The sequence below is a fragment of the Elephas maximus genome, chromosome 3, assembly GCF_024166365.1.
Source record: "Elephas maximus indicus isolate mEleMax1 chromosome 3, mEleMax1 primary haplotype, whole genome shotgun sequence".
NCBI lineage: Eukaryota > Metazoa > Chordata > Mammalia > Proboscidea > Elephantidae > Elephas > Elephas maximus.
In genome coordinates, this window is record NC_064821.1 from 104,254,771 (window position 1) to 104,269,265 (window position 14,495).

Genomic DNA, 14,495 nt, shown 5'->3' on the forward strand with positions numbered 1-14,495 from the left:
ATAATGCATCCACCCATATAACACACAGCATAGGGTGCTCACGAAAATAGGGGGAGGGGTTTTGAAAGGTTGGTAAAAAAAAAAATACATAATATACAAATTATTTGCATAAAAATACAGTGCTAAATATTTGATTATAGATGTAATTAGATTCTCTGAGCCTTAGTTCTGTTGTCTTTAAATGGATAGAATAATACCTATAATAAAAAAAGGTCAGTTTTTTTTTTTCTTCTCATGGTGAGAAATTATTTTCTATACTTTTCTGAATTTAAACTAAGTTTCTCAAATTCAAAAATACATATATTTACTACATTACCTACCTTACTGGGTCATTCAATGATGTAATGTCATGTGAAAAGGACCTGCACTAGCCCTGACATGCAGAAGCTGCTCGATAAACGAGCTTTCAGTCCTCTCCAGTACCAATGAGGCTCCTTATTAATCCTCAGGCAGAAAGAACAAGACACCTCAGAGTGGACAAATGTCATAGATTTGAAAGGAGGAAGCCCTCAAACCTCTCCTCTCTTGAAGAATTGAATAGGAAGCAGCCCTGACCAGATACCATCTATGTAGGGTGTGAGAGATCAGCTGGAGGGAGAGACAGGAATAATGATGAAGTGAAAACAAGATTTCTCCTTCTGTCCAGTGAGCAATGATCCTGCCACACTGGTAGTCAAATTCCAGCTGCTCCTCTGTTACCATAGCATAAAAGTACAGAAAGGTGCTTTAAAGTCCCTTTTGAAAAGTAAAATTTCTGAGTAAAATATTTCTCCCTTCCTACAGGAAGATAGTTGGTTTAGGAGGAAAATGAGACCAGATATGTGATTTTTTCATCAGGAACATTGAGTAGAACTCTATGATGGCACTTGGCTCATTGCATCATCATTATCTGATGAAGCCCTTGGGTGGTACAGTTAAGTGCTGGACTATTAATTGAAAGGTTGGTGGTTCAAACCCACCCAGAGGTGGCTCAGAAGAGAGGCTTGGCGATCTGTTTCCAAAAGGTCACAGCTTTGAAAACTCTACAGAGCAGTTCTACTCCGCGCATGTGGGGTCGCCGTGAGTCATAATCGATTCATTGGTGACATCATCATTTATCTCCCCAGCTACTCTGAGCCCCCAGTTTCATATAGCATTATGCCCAGAAAACTATAGGTGCTCAAAAGAAAAAGAAAACAAAGTGTTTCTTTAATGTGTGGGAAACAGTTAGCATCTGTCTGCAGTTGTTTGGCCACTAATCCATTCCTGCATTCCCACATATCTTAAGATATTCTCTTCCCCCTCCTGACACCCCCATGGCCTCCTGGTAAAAGGTACCATTCATTAGACCTCTCAGCTCTGGCAAAGAGCTAAGCCTGGGTGTACAGGCTGATTTCCACTCCTCTCTAAAGTTGGGCATCTCTCTTTGCTCACCGCTTGGGAATTTTTTTTTCCCCCTGCTTCTGACCCTCCTCTCTCCTTTCTTTTGATAAACAGGACAGCTGCCCCCAAAGGAATGAATCCATTACCTTTCTCCAGAGTTGGGTTCATTTTCCATTACATGTTTCTGTTTAAAGAGAAAGCCTTTTAAAAGGGCTGAGCATACATTGAGTGTGTGTACTTAATTTTTAATATGTGTGTGCCCACAGCCAAGAGAACAGAGAAGCCTTAAATAATAATGAAACTGAATTGTACTTGCTGTATGTTTTGTGTGGCACTGATTCCTAAATATACTCTTAGCAGCCAGGTATTATTTAATACATCCCCATTAATCAAGCTGCCAAATCTAAATGAAAACCGTATTTAAATATATTTAGTAAGATTATAGCTTTTGGTTGAGTATCAAACTAACATAGTTACATTTTTTCCCAGCCAACCTTCATTCACTGTCTCATATTTACTCTGAAAACAAGTTCTTTTGTGCTATCAAGCCAATCTTGATTATAAAACAATTTCTACCACAAACTTTTATCATCATGTGAGTTTCAGCTGAGCCCCTAAATATAAATGTTTCAGAGAGAAAACAACCCTGAGATTTTTTTCTGGCTGAAAAATGGGATGTCTCTCTTTCTTGGGGTGAGCCCTTGAATTAAAGAGGAAATTAATAATGGTCTTAGAGATACGAACTTGTTTGTAGCTTCTGTAATAAATGGTGTCTGGCTTTTCAGCTACTATTGCTTTTACTGTTTTGCACTAAATGTACTGTACTGATTATTTCTTCTTTTTTTTTTTTTTTTTTTTGGCGGTTCAAGCGTCTGTTAGTTTTGCAATAGTGACACTTAGGGGCTGCACGGAACATTGCATAGGCTGCTAAAATGTCCTGAGGTGGGATTGATTCTCTTATCTTTTTTGAAATCAATCCCTCTGCTCTTTGAGATGGAATGACAACGTGCTCCTGGGTTACTGGGATTGAAGGAGAGAGAAGGCACGTGGCAGCCGGGGTGAGATAGGTTGCCAGTTTGTCCAGCCGGCTTCTGATCTGGAGACAAAAAAGTGAGAAGGAGTCAGTTCAAAGGAGTCTTGTATAAAGAACTAGCTGAATTTACAGTACCATACACTGTTCTAGCCAAAAGGTCAACAGTTGGAATCCATCAGCCGCTCCTTCAAAACCCTCTGGGGCAGTTCTACTCTGTCTTATAGGGTTGCTATGAATCGGAATCGAGTCGATGGCCATGGTTTTGGTTTGGTTTTGGTACACTGTTCTAGCAGACTTAGTTATCTTTTTCCTTTTTTTATTGTACTTTACGTGAAGGTTTACAGAACAAACTAGTTTCTTATCAAACAGTACACACCTTGTTCTATGACATTGGTTAAATAGTTATTAATAAAACATCATTGTATTTCTCAAGTGTGTCTGACTATTGCTCTTACTTGCAGCAGTTTGGTTGGTATTCTCACCTTCGTGATAGGCATTTCTTGATTGCCGCTAAATGATTATTGCATGTGGCGCTTCGATTTGCTGCAGTGTGGTAATTTCTTCTCACATCTTCAGCTGTTCTGTTTTCTTTCTTCAGTGTTCTCTCTCCATATTAGTCTTTATAAGGTTTTTACCCCCCAGACTTTTAGCCTATTTATTCTCTCCACTAATGTCATCAGCATTTCTTCCATTTTCCTGGAGCTCTTACGTGGTTCTTCATGTTTACGTGTCCTAAAACTTTTAAATTCTTGATTAAAATAACCATGAATTTTTTAATTAAAAATACATTTAAGTTCTTTGATTATATAAACACTGATAAGCAATTCTTATAAAACGGTTTTTGTACTATATTAAATTCAAAATAGGGGACACGTTTGACTTTGTACATTGTAGCAATTCTAAGCTTCATTTAAAAAAAAAACACAAAGACCAAACCCATTGCCGTCGAGTCAATTCCAACTTATAGCGACCCTACAGGACAAAGTAGAACTGCCCCATAGAGTTTCCAAGGAGTGCCTGGTGGATTTGAATGGCGGACCTTTTGGTTAGCAACTGTAGCTCTTAACCACTACGCCAAAAGAATGAGTTAATATAGTACACAGCAATGCATGTAATCCTTACAGACAGGCACTACCTTCCTGTCATCTCTCTTTGTAATGATGGTGATGATGACAATGACTACGATGATGATGATGAAGTTTAACAAAAACAAACAAAAAAACCGTTTGCCGTGGAGTTGATTCCAGCATAGGGCGACCTCATGTGTTACAGGGTGGAACTGCTCCATAGGGTTTTTTTGTCTGTAATCTTTAGGGAAGCAGATTGCCAGGGCTTTCTTTTGAGGCACCACTGGGTGAGTTCAAACCACCAACCTTTTGGTTAGCAGTGGCTCACAAACTTTTTGCACTACCTAGGGACCAAATGACAGTGATGTTGCTGTTGTTAGTTGCCGTCGACTCCACCTCTACTCATGACAACCCTATGTACAATGGGATCAGACCTTTGTAATCCACAGGGCTTTCTTATCATTTTTAGAAATGGTGTTGATAGGCAACATTTATTGATGCTTTCTGTATGCAAAGTACTTTTCTAATCTCTTTTTATTAATTAACTCATTTAATCATAATAATAATATTTAAGATGAGGCCCACATGACAGAGAGGACATCAAAAGCAAAGGCCCTGAGGTGTAATTGAACTAAGTGAACTGAATGTGTCTAAGGAAAAGCAAAAAAAAAAAAAAAGAATACATAAATAGGGAGGCTGGAGTATGTTGAGTAAGAGGAATTCTCTGGTGTGGGTTTCTTCAGATGCTGCTCTCTGTCTCAGACCCTGGTCTCACTGAATTCAGAGGAACAGTTTGGAACTGCAGAGATCCTCAGGTGTCATCCAGTGGGAGAAGGGGCCTGAGAAAGGTTACATCCTGTGTATTTTGCATACATACCCACATTCCCACATATTTCTATCCTGATCAAGTCAGATTAAGATGAACCTAAGGCAGCATTGAAATCCCAGCCCTCTGAGCACAGTTTGTCATTAATTCTTCAGTGCCCCCATAGCACAGGACAGACCTGGGATATAGTACTTCTCCATGTATCATGACCCTCCTTTGTGCGTCTGCCTCTGCGCTAGATCGGAAGCTCATTAAGAGCAGAGCCTATGTGGTTATCATGCTACAATCACTTTCCTTTCTGGCATTCATATACTCAGCAAATATTTCTTGAGTGCCATCTATGTGCCAGCCACTTAAGCTAGTCTATCTCCTTGTCCACAGAGACAACTCTAAACAAGACTCAGTCCTTGTTCTCAACTTTCTCACAATATTGCAGAAGAGAAGTACAGTAAACATACAGTTAGAACAGAGTATGCTAAGTGCTGTGGTAGGTGAGGCACCTCACCTAGACTTGGGGAGTCAGAAGAAACTTTCTAAAGTGTGTGTGTATGTGGTGTATTGAGGAGCTGAGATGGGGGAAGAGTTTTAGATCTGGGGAACAAAGGATTCATGAGCCCAGAGGAGAATTCAGTTGTGTTTTTGATGAAGAAATGTGAATAAATGATGAATGAATGAATAAGTGAATTAACAATTTTGTTCACACACGTGTTGCAAAGGCAGCTCATGAGATGGAGGTAGTAAGCCAAAAGACATATTGTTAATTCATCCAGAGAAATCGCTGTTCCAAGCTCTGCTCTTCATTTGTCTGTAGGCAGACTTATGGGGAGCTCCATTATCATCAAAGTTGCTTGCTAAGTAGATTATTCTGTTACTTAATGGGAGATCAAGCTAAGTCCTTACTCTAGGGATGGCTTTACCGACAGGACTGGACATACCCCAAACCCAATGGCCAGCATTCTTATCTTTCCTGAATGTTGATTGGATGGGAACTATGTGGTGAATGAATGAATGAAAAAAGAAATCATAACCTTAATGCTGTACATGGAAGAGAGAGGGGCTGTTAGTGTGGTCTAGAAGCTAGAGGCAGAGAGCTAGTTTAGGAAGCAGGACCTAGATTCTAGTCTTTGCTCTGCCACTAACTTGTGGTATGGCATCAAGAAAGTTACTGTCCTCTAACCTGTAAAGCAGAATGGTGCCTGGCAGTTTCCAAGGCCCCTGCCAGCTCTGGAATCCTGGGTTCATTTTAGTTCTACCTGCTGAGGAGGGGGAAGTATCAAATGTATATGCATACCAGCTGAGCAGCTCCCTTGTCCTCCCAGGCCAGCAGCCCTGTCCTAGGGATACCCCTTCAGATTCATGGAGCCTCTCTGAGCCCACTCTCTGAGCCCAGAGCACCCTAAATAACTGTCCTAATCCACCATACTGCTGGGCGGGTTCTGGTTGTCCTCCACCTGTCTCACCGCAGGGCCAGGGATGACCACACTTCTGATGTCCTTATCCTTCTCCTGGTGTCTGTAATTCAGTAGATTGGCTCTTCCTGATGTAGCCTTTCTTTAGGTTCCACATAGGGAGCATGCGGTTTGCCAGTGTTCCTTCTCCTCCTCCTATTCTAAAGCCATACCACGTGCATTCAAATCCCAGCCACTTCATGACCCATCCATATGGCCTTGGGCAGGTTTCTTAACCTCTCTGTGCCTCAGTTTCTTCAACTGTAAAATGTAGACAACATTTGTTTCTCCTTCAGAGGGTTATTTGTGATGAGTAATGAGATAATCCACATAAAGCAATTAGGACAGTGCCTGGTGCGTATGGTAAATACAAAGAATGTTTGTTATTGTTTGTCATGATTATTCCTGACACCCTCCATTGCTGCCTTCCTTCCTCAAATATTTTCTGCCCCACTATCAGGCAAGCACTAAGGATACAGAGATGAATAGGCCACCATCTCCATCCTGAGGAAGTTCAGTCCAGTGCCATTGACCGAGTGCTTTCTCTGTGACAGCTCACTGAATCCCCACCACAGGCCAGTGTGATGCTTATTATTATTCTCATTTCACACTCAAGGAAACTGCAGCCCAGTGAAGTCAAGTGGCATTCCCAGAATCACACAATTAGTAAATGACTGTTGAAATTGGAACTCAGGTCTTTTAGGCTCCAAATCCAGTGCTCTGTCCACCACTTCACACAGCTACCACAAGGCTGTAATTATGCTGCTTTGAAAGGAAAAAAAATAAATAAGAGAAGCAGCAGTGCATGATGGGAGAGATCATAATGGGAAATGAACTCTCCCTCCCAGGGCATCTGCTTCAGGCTTTCAGAAAGGGGGGGAAGGTGAGCCTCATGATCCCAGCTCCCAGCAGCCCTTGCTTCAGCCCATCTGAAAAGGATCCGTCTTTAAAAGCAAGGAGCCAGAAAAAATAATTCATACTAAAAACAAACTCTGTCATGAGTCATTTGACTTTGCTTTCCCCTGAACACATAGTTTATGTCTTGGGCGAGCTAAGGCTAAAAGAACATCTGATATGTTTTAGGCTAGCAGAGCCATTATTTAAGGAGCTTCACATCCAGTGTGTGCCCATTGAACCCCATGATTTAAATCAAGGCTTGTGCTTATGGGGCGTGGCATTTGTTATTTTTGTTGTAGTTGTCTTGAGTTGTGATTGTATACGTGTTTTATCAAGATGACAAGAATTGCTTTGGTCCACAATTCAAAAGTTCTCGGGCCATCAACTAGCCCACACAGTAATTACTCTGAGTATGTACATGACACAGGAATGTGCGTACGTGTGTGCAAGTCCAGATATGTGAGCACCTGTGGAGAGGACAGAGAATGCGGTAAAAACGGCTTCCAGGCAAACCACTTACCATTCCCATCAGCAGAAGAGGGAGCCTTGGCCTGAGGTCAGGGTATTTCTCAATGCTAGGTGAACAGTGAATAACCCAGAGCACAAGGCCTGTGGCTCTGTCTCTATGGCAGACTTGCTCCTCTGTAGATAATCGAAAAAGGATAGGAATACACTTAGGTTGTATAATCTTAAGCAATATAGAGGAATAGAGTAAAAGGTACAAACCTCTCCTGACCCCAGAGGTAATCGCTCTTACACATTTTCTATATCTTCTTCTTCTAACCTTTTTAACGCATTTTGTTATTGTTCTGTTAGTTGCAGTTGAGTCAGCTCTGACTCATGGCAACCTTGTGTATAACAGAATGAAACCTTGCCTGATCCTGTGCCATTGGCAGGATAGTTGGTATGTTTGAGTCCATTTTTTGGCTATTGTGTCAACCCATCTCATTGAGGGTTTCCCTCGTTTTTGCTTACCCTCTCCACTTTACCAAACATGATGTCCTTTTTTAGAGATTGATATTTATTTCCTGATGTTATATCCGAAATAAGGAAGCCAATGTCTCTCCATCCTCATTTCTCAGGAACATGTGAGATCGTAGTGTATATATTCTTCTGCAACTTTTTTTTTTTTTTTGGTCATTTAACAAGATATTTTGAAACAGCTCCATGTCTGCACATTCTGATAGTAATTCCAGTGTCTGCACATATAAAAATCATTTAAACCATGTCCTATTGATAGATATCTGGAGCCCTGATGGCACAGCGGTTAATAGCTCAGCTGCTAACCAAAAGACTGGCAGTTTGAATCCACCAGCTACTCCTTGGAAACCCTATGGGGCAATTCTACTCTGTCCTATATGGTCGCTATGAGTCGAAATTGACTGGACGGCAATGGGTTTGGTTTTTTGGTTTTAATGATAAACTTTTAGGTAATATCTAGTGTTTAGCTATTATAAAAAATGGTCAAGGATCATCCTTGGTATGTTTCTTTATATGCAAGTATGATGTTTTCTCTTGGAGAGATACAGAAAAGTAGAATTTCTAGTGGAAGAATTTGTGCACTTTAAAATTCTGTTAGCTGTGGTCAAAATGTCCATCAAGATTGTCACAATTTGGAAAAGGACTGGTCAGCGGTGGGGAGAGAGATGCTGATGAAGAGTGAGCCAATTAAATTAGGTGGACACTGGAGAGTGTGTTGGCAACTCTTGACTGGAGGGGGGATGGGAAGATAGAGAGAGAGGGAAGATGGCAAAATTGGCACGAAACGAGAGACTGAAAGGGCTGACTCAATAGGGGGAGAGCAAGTGGGAGAAGGGAGTAAGATGTATGTAAACCTACATGTGACAGACTGATTGGAATGGTAAATGTTCACTTGAAGCTTAATAAAAATTAAAAAAAAAAAAAAAAGATTGTCACAATTTGTATTCCTGCCAATGGTGTCCCTGTGTCTGTGCCAACAGTGGATATTGTCAATCTTTTAGCATTTTTATCAATTTGTTGGGCAGAAAATGACTGCTCATTGTTCTTTTCCTTTGCCCTTACCGTTACTAGTAAGAGAAAACATTTTCTTTATAGCCACTGGCCACTTGCTCTCTGTCTTCTATTAATGGCGTATTGATATCCTGTTTTAATGTTCCTACTGGTGTTCATCTTTTCTCCACTGGTTTGGAGGAGTTCTTTATATACTCGAATATTAATCCTTTGTCATACAGACTGAAGATTTACTTATATTACAATATGGTCCTTGTCATCTACCTTAGCTTACGATGCCTTATACAGAAGTTTTAAATTTTCATATAATCCGATCCATTGAATTTCTTCTACATGACTTCAAAATATCTTAGAAACTGTCCCTGTAAACTGTTTTTCCTCTTGAAGCTGTGTTTCAGACTAAAAAACATTTCAGATCTTTATATATGCAAGAGTAAAATAAGGACCAGGAAGGTGAAGTGTCTTACTCCAGGGGCAAAGCTTAGACCAAAACATCCCAGGCTGGCAGAATGCTGTCTGTGTTTGTGCAAGTTCACCGTTAATTATGGGAAAATTCTAAAAATTTATCTGGATCAGTCACAGGCAAATGAGAGGCAGCAGGGAGCTAGGTAAGAGCATGAGGCTGCAAGTCATGTGGGCTTTGGATCATATCCAGGGTCCTTTACTTGCCACTTGACCTTGACATCAATTTGCGGCTCTAAGTCTTAGTTTATATTTCTCTGTAAAATGGGCCTAATCACAACTTCAAAATTGTGATTGTGATTGTGAGGTTTAACATCTCCCATGTTTTGGCACATGGTAGCTACTCAATACATATTTGTTTCCTGCCTTCCCTGATAAAAAGCCTCTTTTCTCTGGCCATTTATATGCAATTGGCCATTTTAAACCGTTGACTTTTATCTCTTCTGAGAATTCTGTAGCCAAAAAGTGGAGGGAGAGCTTGCTCAAGAGTCTGAGACAATTTCCTAATGATACGTCTCAGTTGGGCCTAAAAGAAACAAAACACCTACACCCTTGCTCAATGCTGGAAAAATCTCCAGGGTGGTCTTTTGAAGGAGAGAGGCCAGGACTCTGGGGGACTGCTCCCATCCACGTGGGTGTAGAGAACCCTCTTCCAGAGCTTTTGTAGTTCCTGGACTTTCCGAACCTCCTTTCTATACAGTGATATTTCCTCCTGCCTTTGAAATCATCTGCTCTTCCCCACACCTCAACTGGCATCTTTCACTTCTTAAAGCAGCACAGTGCTAGTGGTTGAGCACCCAGAGTTTAAGCCAGACTGCCTGGGCATACAACCCAGCCCTGCCACTCTTTAGTTGACTGGAGAAAACTTCTTAATTTCTCTCCGCCTCAGTTTCCCTGCCTATAAAATGAGGATACTAATATCACCTACCTCACAGAGTTGTTACATGGCTTAATGTTTATAAAGTACATGGCATATATGCAAGTATATATGCAAATTCAAGGGACTACCAAGAAATCATATACAGTATTTGAATTCTGGCTCCCTTCCCAACCGATTGACTTTGGATAGCAAGTTTTTTTGAGCTCAGCCCTCTCATTTGTAAAATGGGTATGAAAATATACACTTCAGAGCATTACTGTGGAAGTCCAATGAAATAATGTATGCAAGTGGTTATAGTAAAGTGTGGCTACTGTGCTGACAATTGTCAAAAAAGACAGGAATGAAAATGCAAGAAATTTTCAAAAGCAAGGACGTTGGTGATTCAAAGAGAAGGCTCTGGAGTCAAACATACTGGGTTAGAATTCAGCCTCCACTCCTAGCCCTATGATCTTAGTCCTAAACTCTCTAATATTCAGCTTCCTGATCTTTAAAATTGGATTGATAATGGTGCTACCACTAGGCTTGTTCTTAAAAGGAAATGATAATAAGTTGGTTGTATAGTAAGTGCTTAATAAAAATAGCTATCATTTTTATTATTACCCATATCTCCTTTCCTTCCGTAGGAAGACACTTGTCTGCAGTTAGGGTCCGGTGGAAGGCTCAAGGCCTGGGCAAAAGGAATGGCAGCACAACCAGAGCCCCCAGCCCAACCCATTCAGGTGGGTCTGGAGCACAAGATAGGAAAGATTGAAGCTAAGGAAGGGAAACTGAGGCAGAAGCCTGGTTTCTATGGATCAAGCCAAAATGATACATGCAGAGGGAAAAGCCACAATTAAGGCTTTCCATCAGAATTTATCCGCAGCCATTTATCTCATTTTAATTCTTAAAACAGTTCTGTTGGTAGGTATTATTATTTTCTATTTTTAATAAAGAGTAGCTGAGAGTCAGAAAGGTTAAAGTGACTTGTCCAGGGTCACAGAACTAAGAAGTGGAAGAACTGGGATTTAAGCCCAGTTCTGTATGACTCCAAATCCCTAATACTATGCTAATGATATATATCCTGTCTCTGCTTGGAATGACTCAGAGGCCAGGCTGGAGGGGGAGGGGGAGGGATGGACGAATGTGTTTCTCTGGGAGACTAGAGGAGGCAAAGACAGGGGCAATGGGCCTGGGGCTGACAGACTTCATGTAAAAATTTAGAAATTTTGCCCTGAAAGACAAGAGCGTATTTTCAGCTGAGGTCATTTTCACCGTACCCTGTGTACTGAGGGTAAACCAAAACACAGCCATAAATAGTACCCCACAGAATTCCCGTCACAACAGCGTACTGTGCTCCTTCTGTTTGGGGATGAATGTTTAAACACTCCGTATGAAAATGGGTGAATCTCTGACTGTTCATGAAGTCCAGTCATAGCCCATCCAAATGCGATGCCTTGGGTTTGAATAGATATGCAGGAACCATCAAATGATCAGCTGTGGTGGGATCTCAACAGATGGTCTTGCCCAAGGTGTCGGCATCACTGGAGGAAGGGCATGGCTTTTTAAAGCCTCTGCTTTGAAGGGCCCAATGCTAGTTGAATAGATGTGTCCCAGCTTGCTACAGAATATATTTTTATGGTTATACTTTCTCTAATTAATTAAAAAAAAAAAGTTATCAAATTTGGAAGGGACTTTAACAAGTTCTCCAGTCTAATTCATTAAAAGATGGTTCCATAAAAAGATTTGGTTCTTGAGTGGGAGGTGATTTTTCCAAAGTTTTATAGAGAAATCTGAGACTGGAATCCAGGCCTCCTGGTTGGTAGTCAAAATATGTCTTAATTCTGCCCCCGAACATGTCCAATGCATTGATAAAAAGTCTGTTAACCTCTCTAAAGAGCAGCACTGGAATGTATTAGAAATATGAAGGAGGTCGTGTTTGTCCTTGATGTTTTCTACCTTTCCCCTTTACATTTTTTGCCCCACTTCATGTTTTTTTACCTATCAAAACTAACCAGTCCTGTGTCCTCAATTCTCATTCCTTGAGAAGCAGATTCTCTGATTTCCAGAGTTAGTGTTGGTCACCTATTCCAGGGTTTTTTCCTACTGCAGCAATGCTGACTCTTGAACAATGGAAAGGATCCTAGACCAGGAGTATGCCTGGCTCAGCCCCCATTGCATGTACTTCTTCAGATAAATCATTGCCTAGTACCCAAGCATTGTTCCTCATCTCTATGATGCAGGTGACAAAAAGGAAAGGGATAACTATTTATTGATCACCTGATCAATAATGTGTATATATCAATGAGTGTGGATGAATAAATTTGGATATATCACCACACTAAATCTTTATATTAGCTTATATGAGGTAGGTAGATATTATTATCCTCATTTTACAAATGAGAAATTAGAAATCTGGAACGTAAATCATTTGTCCAAGGCCTCACAGCTACCAACTGAGAGAGTTGAAAATTGAACCTTGATTTGTGTGATAATCCAAAAGGTAAACTCTTTCAGGTTCACCAAATAGAGAAAGTGAGATTAATATATATGTGCACACACAGAGACACACACACATGCAGTGGAAAAATGCTTTCTAAATGGTGACGGGCTACCCACAAGTGAAGGAATGATAAGGGTGGCATCTAGCCAGCCAGTCTAGGCCAAGATAAAATGGCGCCCCACAGACCAGTGCTGTCTGGGAATCATAGCCATTACTCATAGAATTGACTTAAATATGAGAGGATTGTAGATATTTAGGGGCAGACCTATCAGCTAGGCCAGTAGTTCTCAAAAGTCACCAAAGGTACACTGCAGTCAGGACTGGCTACAGGACCCAGTGCAAAATGAAAATGTGGGTCCCTGGAAGTCTCCCCTCCCATAGGCCCACCACCCCAACTCTGAGCTGAGGGAAGCCCCCAAGAGTTTGCAACTTCCACATGGAGACTACCCAACAATTACCCACCCAACACTCGGTGTCACTGTGAGAAGGTAGAGGGGGGTGCTGTTGCCTTGCCCCACCCAGAGATACCATGGGCTTATTCCCTGGCTTGACCCTCCCTGCAGCTGTACTCACCCCTGTCAGGGGCGGGGGAAGGGCAAAATGTCCTGACCCTCCATGTAACTCCATCATCACTCCCAGGGTGCATGGTTAACAGTGAAGTCCCGGAGGCAGGAAGCAGACAGCCAAGACCAGTCCTAGAGAGGCAGCGGGAGGCCCCAGGCCCCATCAGTCTTCACGTACAAACACAAATTCAAAGATAAAATTATTAAGAATTTCAGGAAAGCAACTGTAGAGCATTAAACCCTATGCTTCGGTCCTTTCCATGAAGCAGGTCCTAACTGCAGTTCCTTAACAAAGTTTTCACTAGTTTTTTTTTTTTTTTTTCTTTTTCATTTCATGGGATAAGATAAGAACAGCGCACTGAGTTTTTACAAAGCTAAATGTAGACTATTTAAATGATTTCCTTTTAATCTGAGATCATGTCCTAGGCACTTTTTGTTTGTTTGGTGTTAAAATCTTTCTGTTTTGAAATAATGGTCAGAATAAATGATGGGTAGTTGTTTTCTTAAGGAACCCTGGTGGTGCAATGATTAAGTGCTTGGCTGCTGTTATGGATTGAATTGCATACTCCAAAAATATGTGTCAATTTGACTAGGCTGTGATTCCCAGTATTGTGTGATTGTCCACCATTTTGTCTTCTGATACGATTTTCCTATGTGTTGTAAATCCTACCTCTATGACGTTAATGAGGCAGGATTTTCTGCAGTTGTGTTAATGAGGCAGGAATCCATCTACAAGATTAGGTTATGTCTTAAGTCAATCTATTTTGAGATATAAAAGAGAGAAGTGAGCAGAGAGACAGGGGGATCTCATACCACCAAGAAAGAAGCCTGGGAGCATAGTGTATCCTTTGGACCCAGGGTCCCTATGCTGAGAACCTCCTAGACCAGGGGAAGATGGAGACAAGAACCTTCCCCCAGAGCCAACAAAGAGAGAGAGCCCTCCCCTGGACCTGGTGCCCTGAATTTTGACTTCTAGCTTCCTAGACTGTGAGAGAATAAATTTCTCTTTGTTAAAGGCATCAACTTGTGGTATTTCTGATATAGCAGCACTAGATAAATAAGACAGCTGCTAACCCAAAGTTTAATGGTTCAAACTCAGCCAGCATCTCCTTGGGAGAAAGACCTGGCGATCTGCTCCTGTAAAGATTACAGCCTAGAAACCCTATGAGGCAGTTCTACTTTGTCACATGAGGTCACTGTGAGTTGGAAATGACTTGAGGGCACCCAACAAATTGTTTTCTTAAAAGTCCTGATACAGCAAAATAAAAAGCTGACAACTCTTTGCCAGTCCTCAAATTTTTTTGGACATTTTATCGATCCAAAGTTTGGGAACAGCTGAGCTAGGCCTTCCAAGAAGATGGCCTCCCTTCCTACTTTTGGGGATGGAGCCTCCTCTCCAGCCATCAGCATCAGAAAGGCTTCCAGCCTGCATGCAGCTAGTAATTGTTGTGACCTTCAGTACTTGCCAGGTACATTGCTGCTTTTG

At 41.3% G+C, this 14,495-nt stretch overlaps 1 protein-coding gene across 17 annotated transcripts in view; it reads left to right on the forward strand.

The window, feature by feature from the left end:
* Positions 1 to 14,495, forward strand: part of FGGY (FGGY carbohydrate kinase domain containing) — a 627,007-nt gene that overhangs the window by 491,758 nt on the left and 120,754 nt on the right. For 11 of the 17 annotated variants that reach the window (XR_007516663.1, XR_007516662.1, XM_049879405.1 and 8 more), the window contains one exon: positions 10,591 to 10,686. The exons of the other annotated variants lie outside the window; for them this stretch is intronic. Coding sequence is in view for 9 of the 11 variants with exons in the window: in XM_049879405.1 (XP_049735362.1) it covers positions 10,591 to 10,686 (96 nt within the window). In the remaining 2 variants the exon portion in view is untranslated. The remainder of the gene's footprint in view (positions 1 to 10,590; positions 10,687 to 14,495) is intronic. 17 annotated transcript variants of the gene reach the window in all.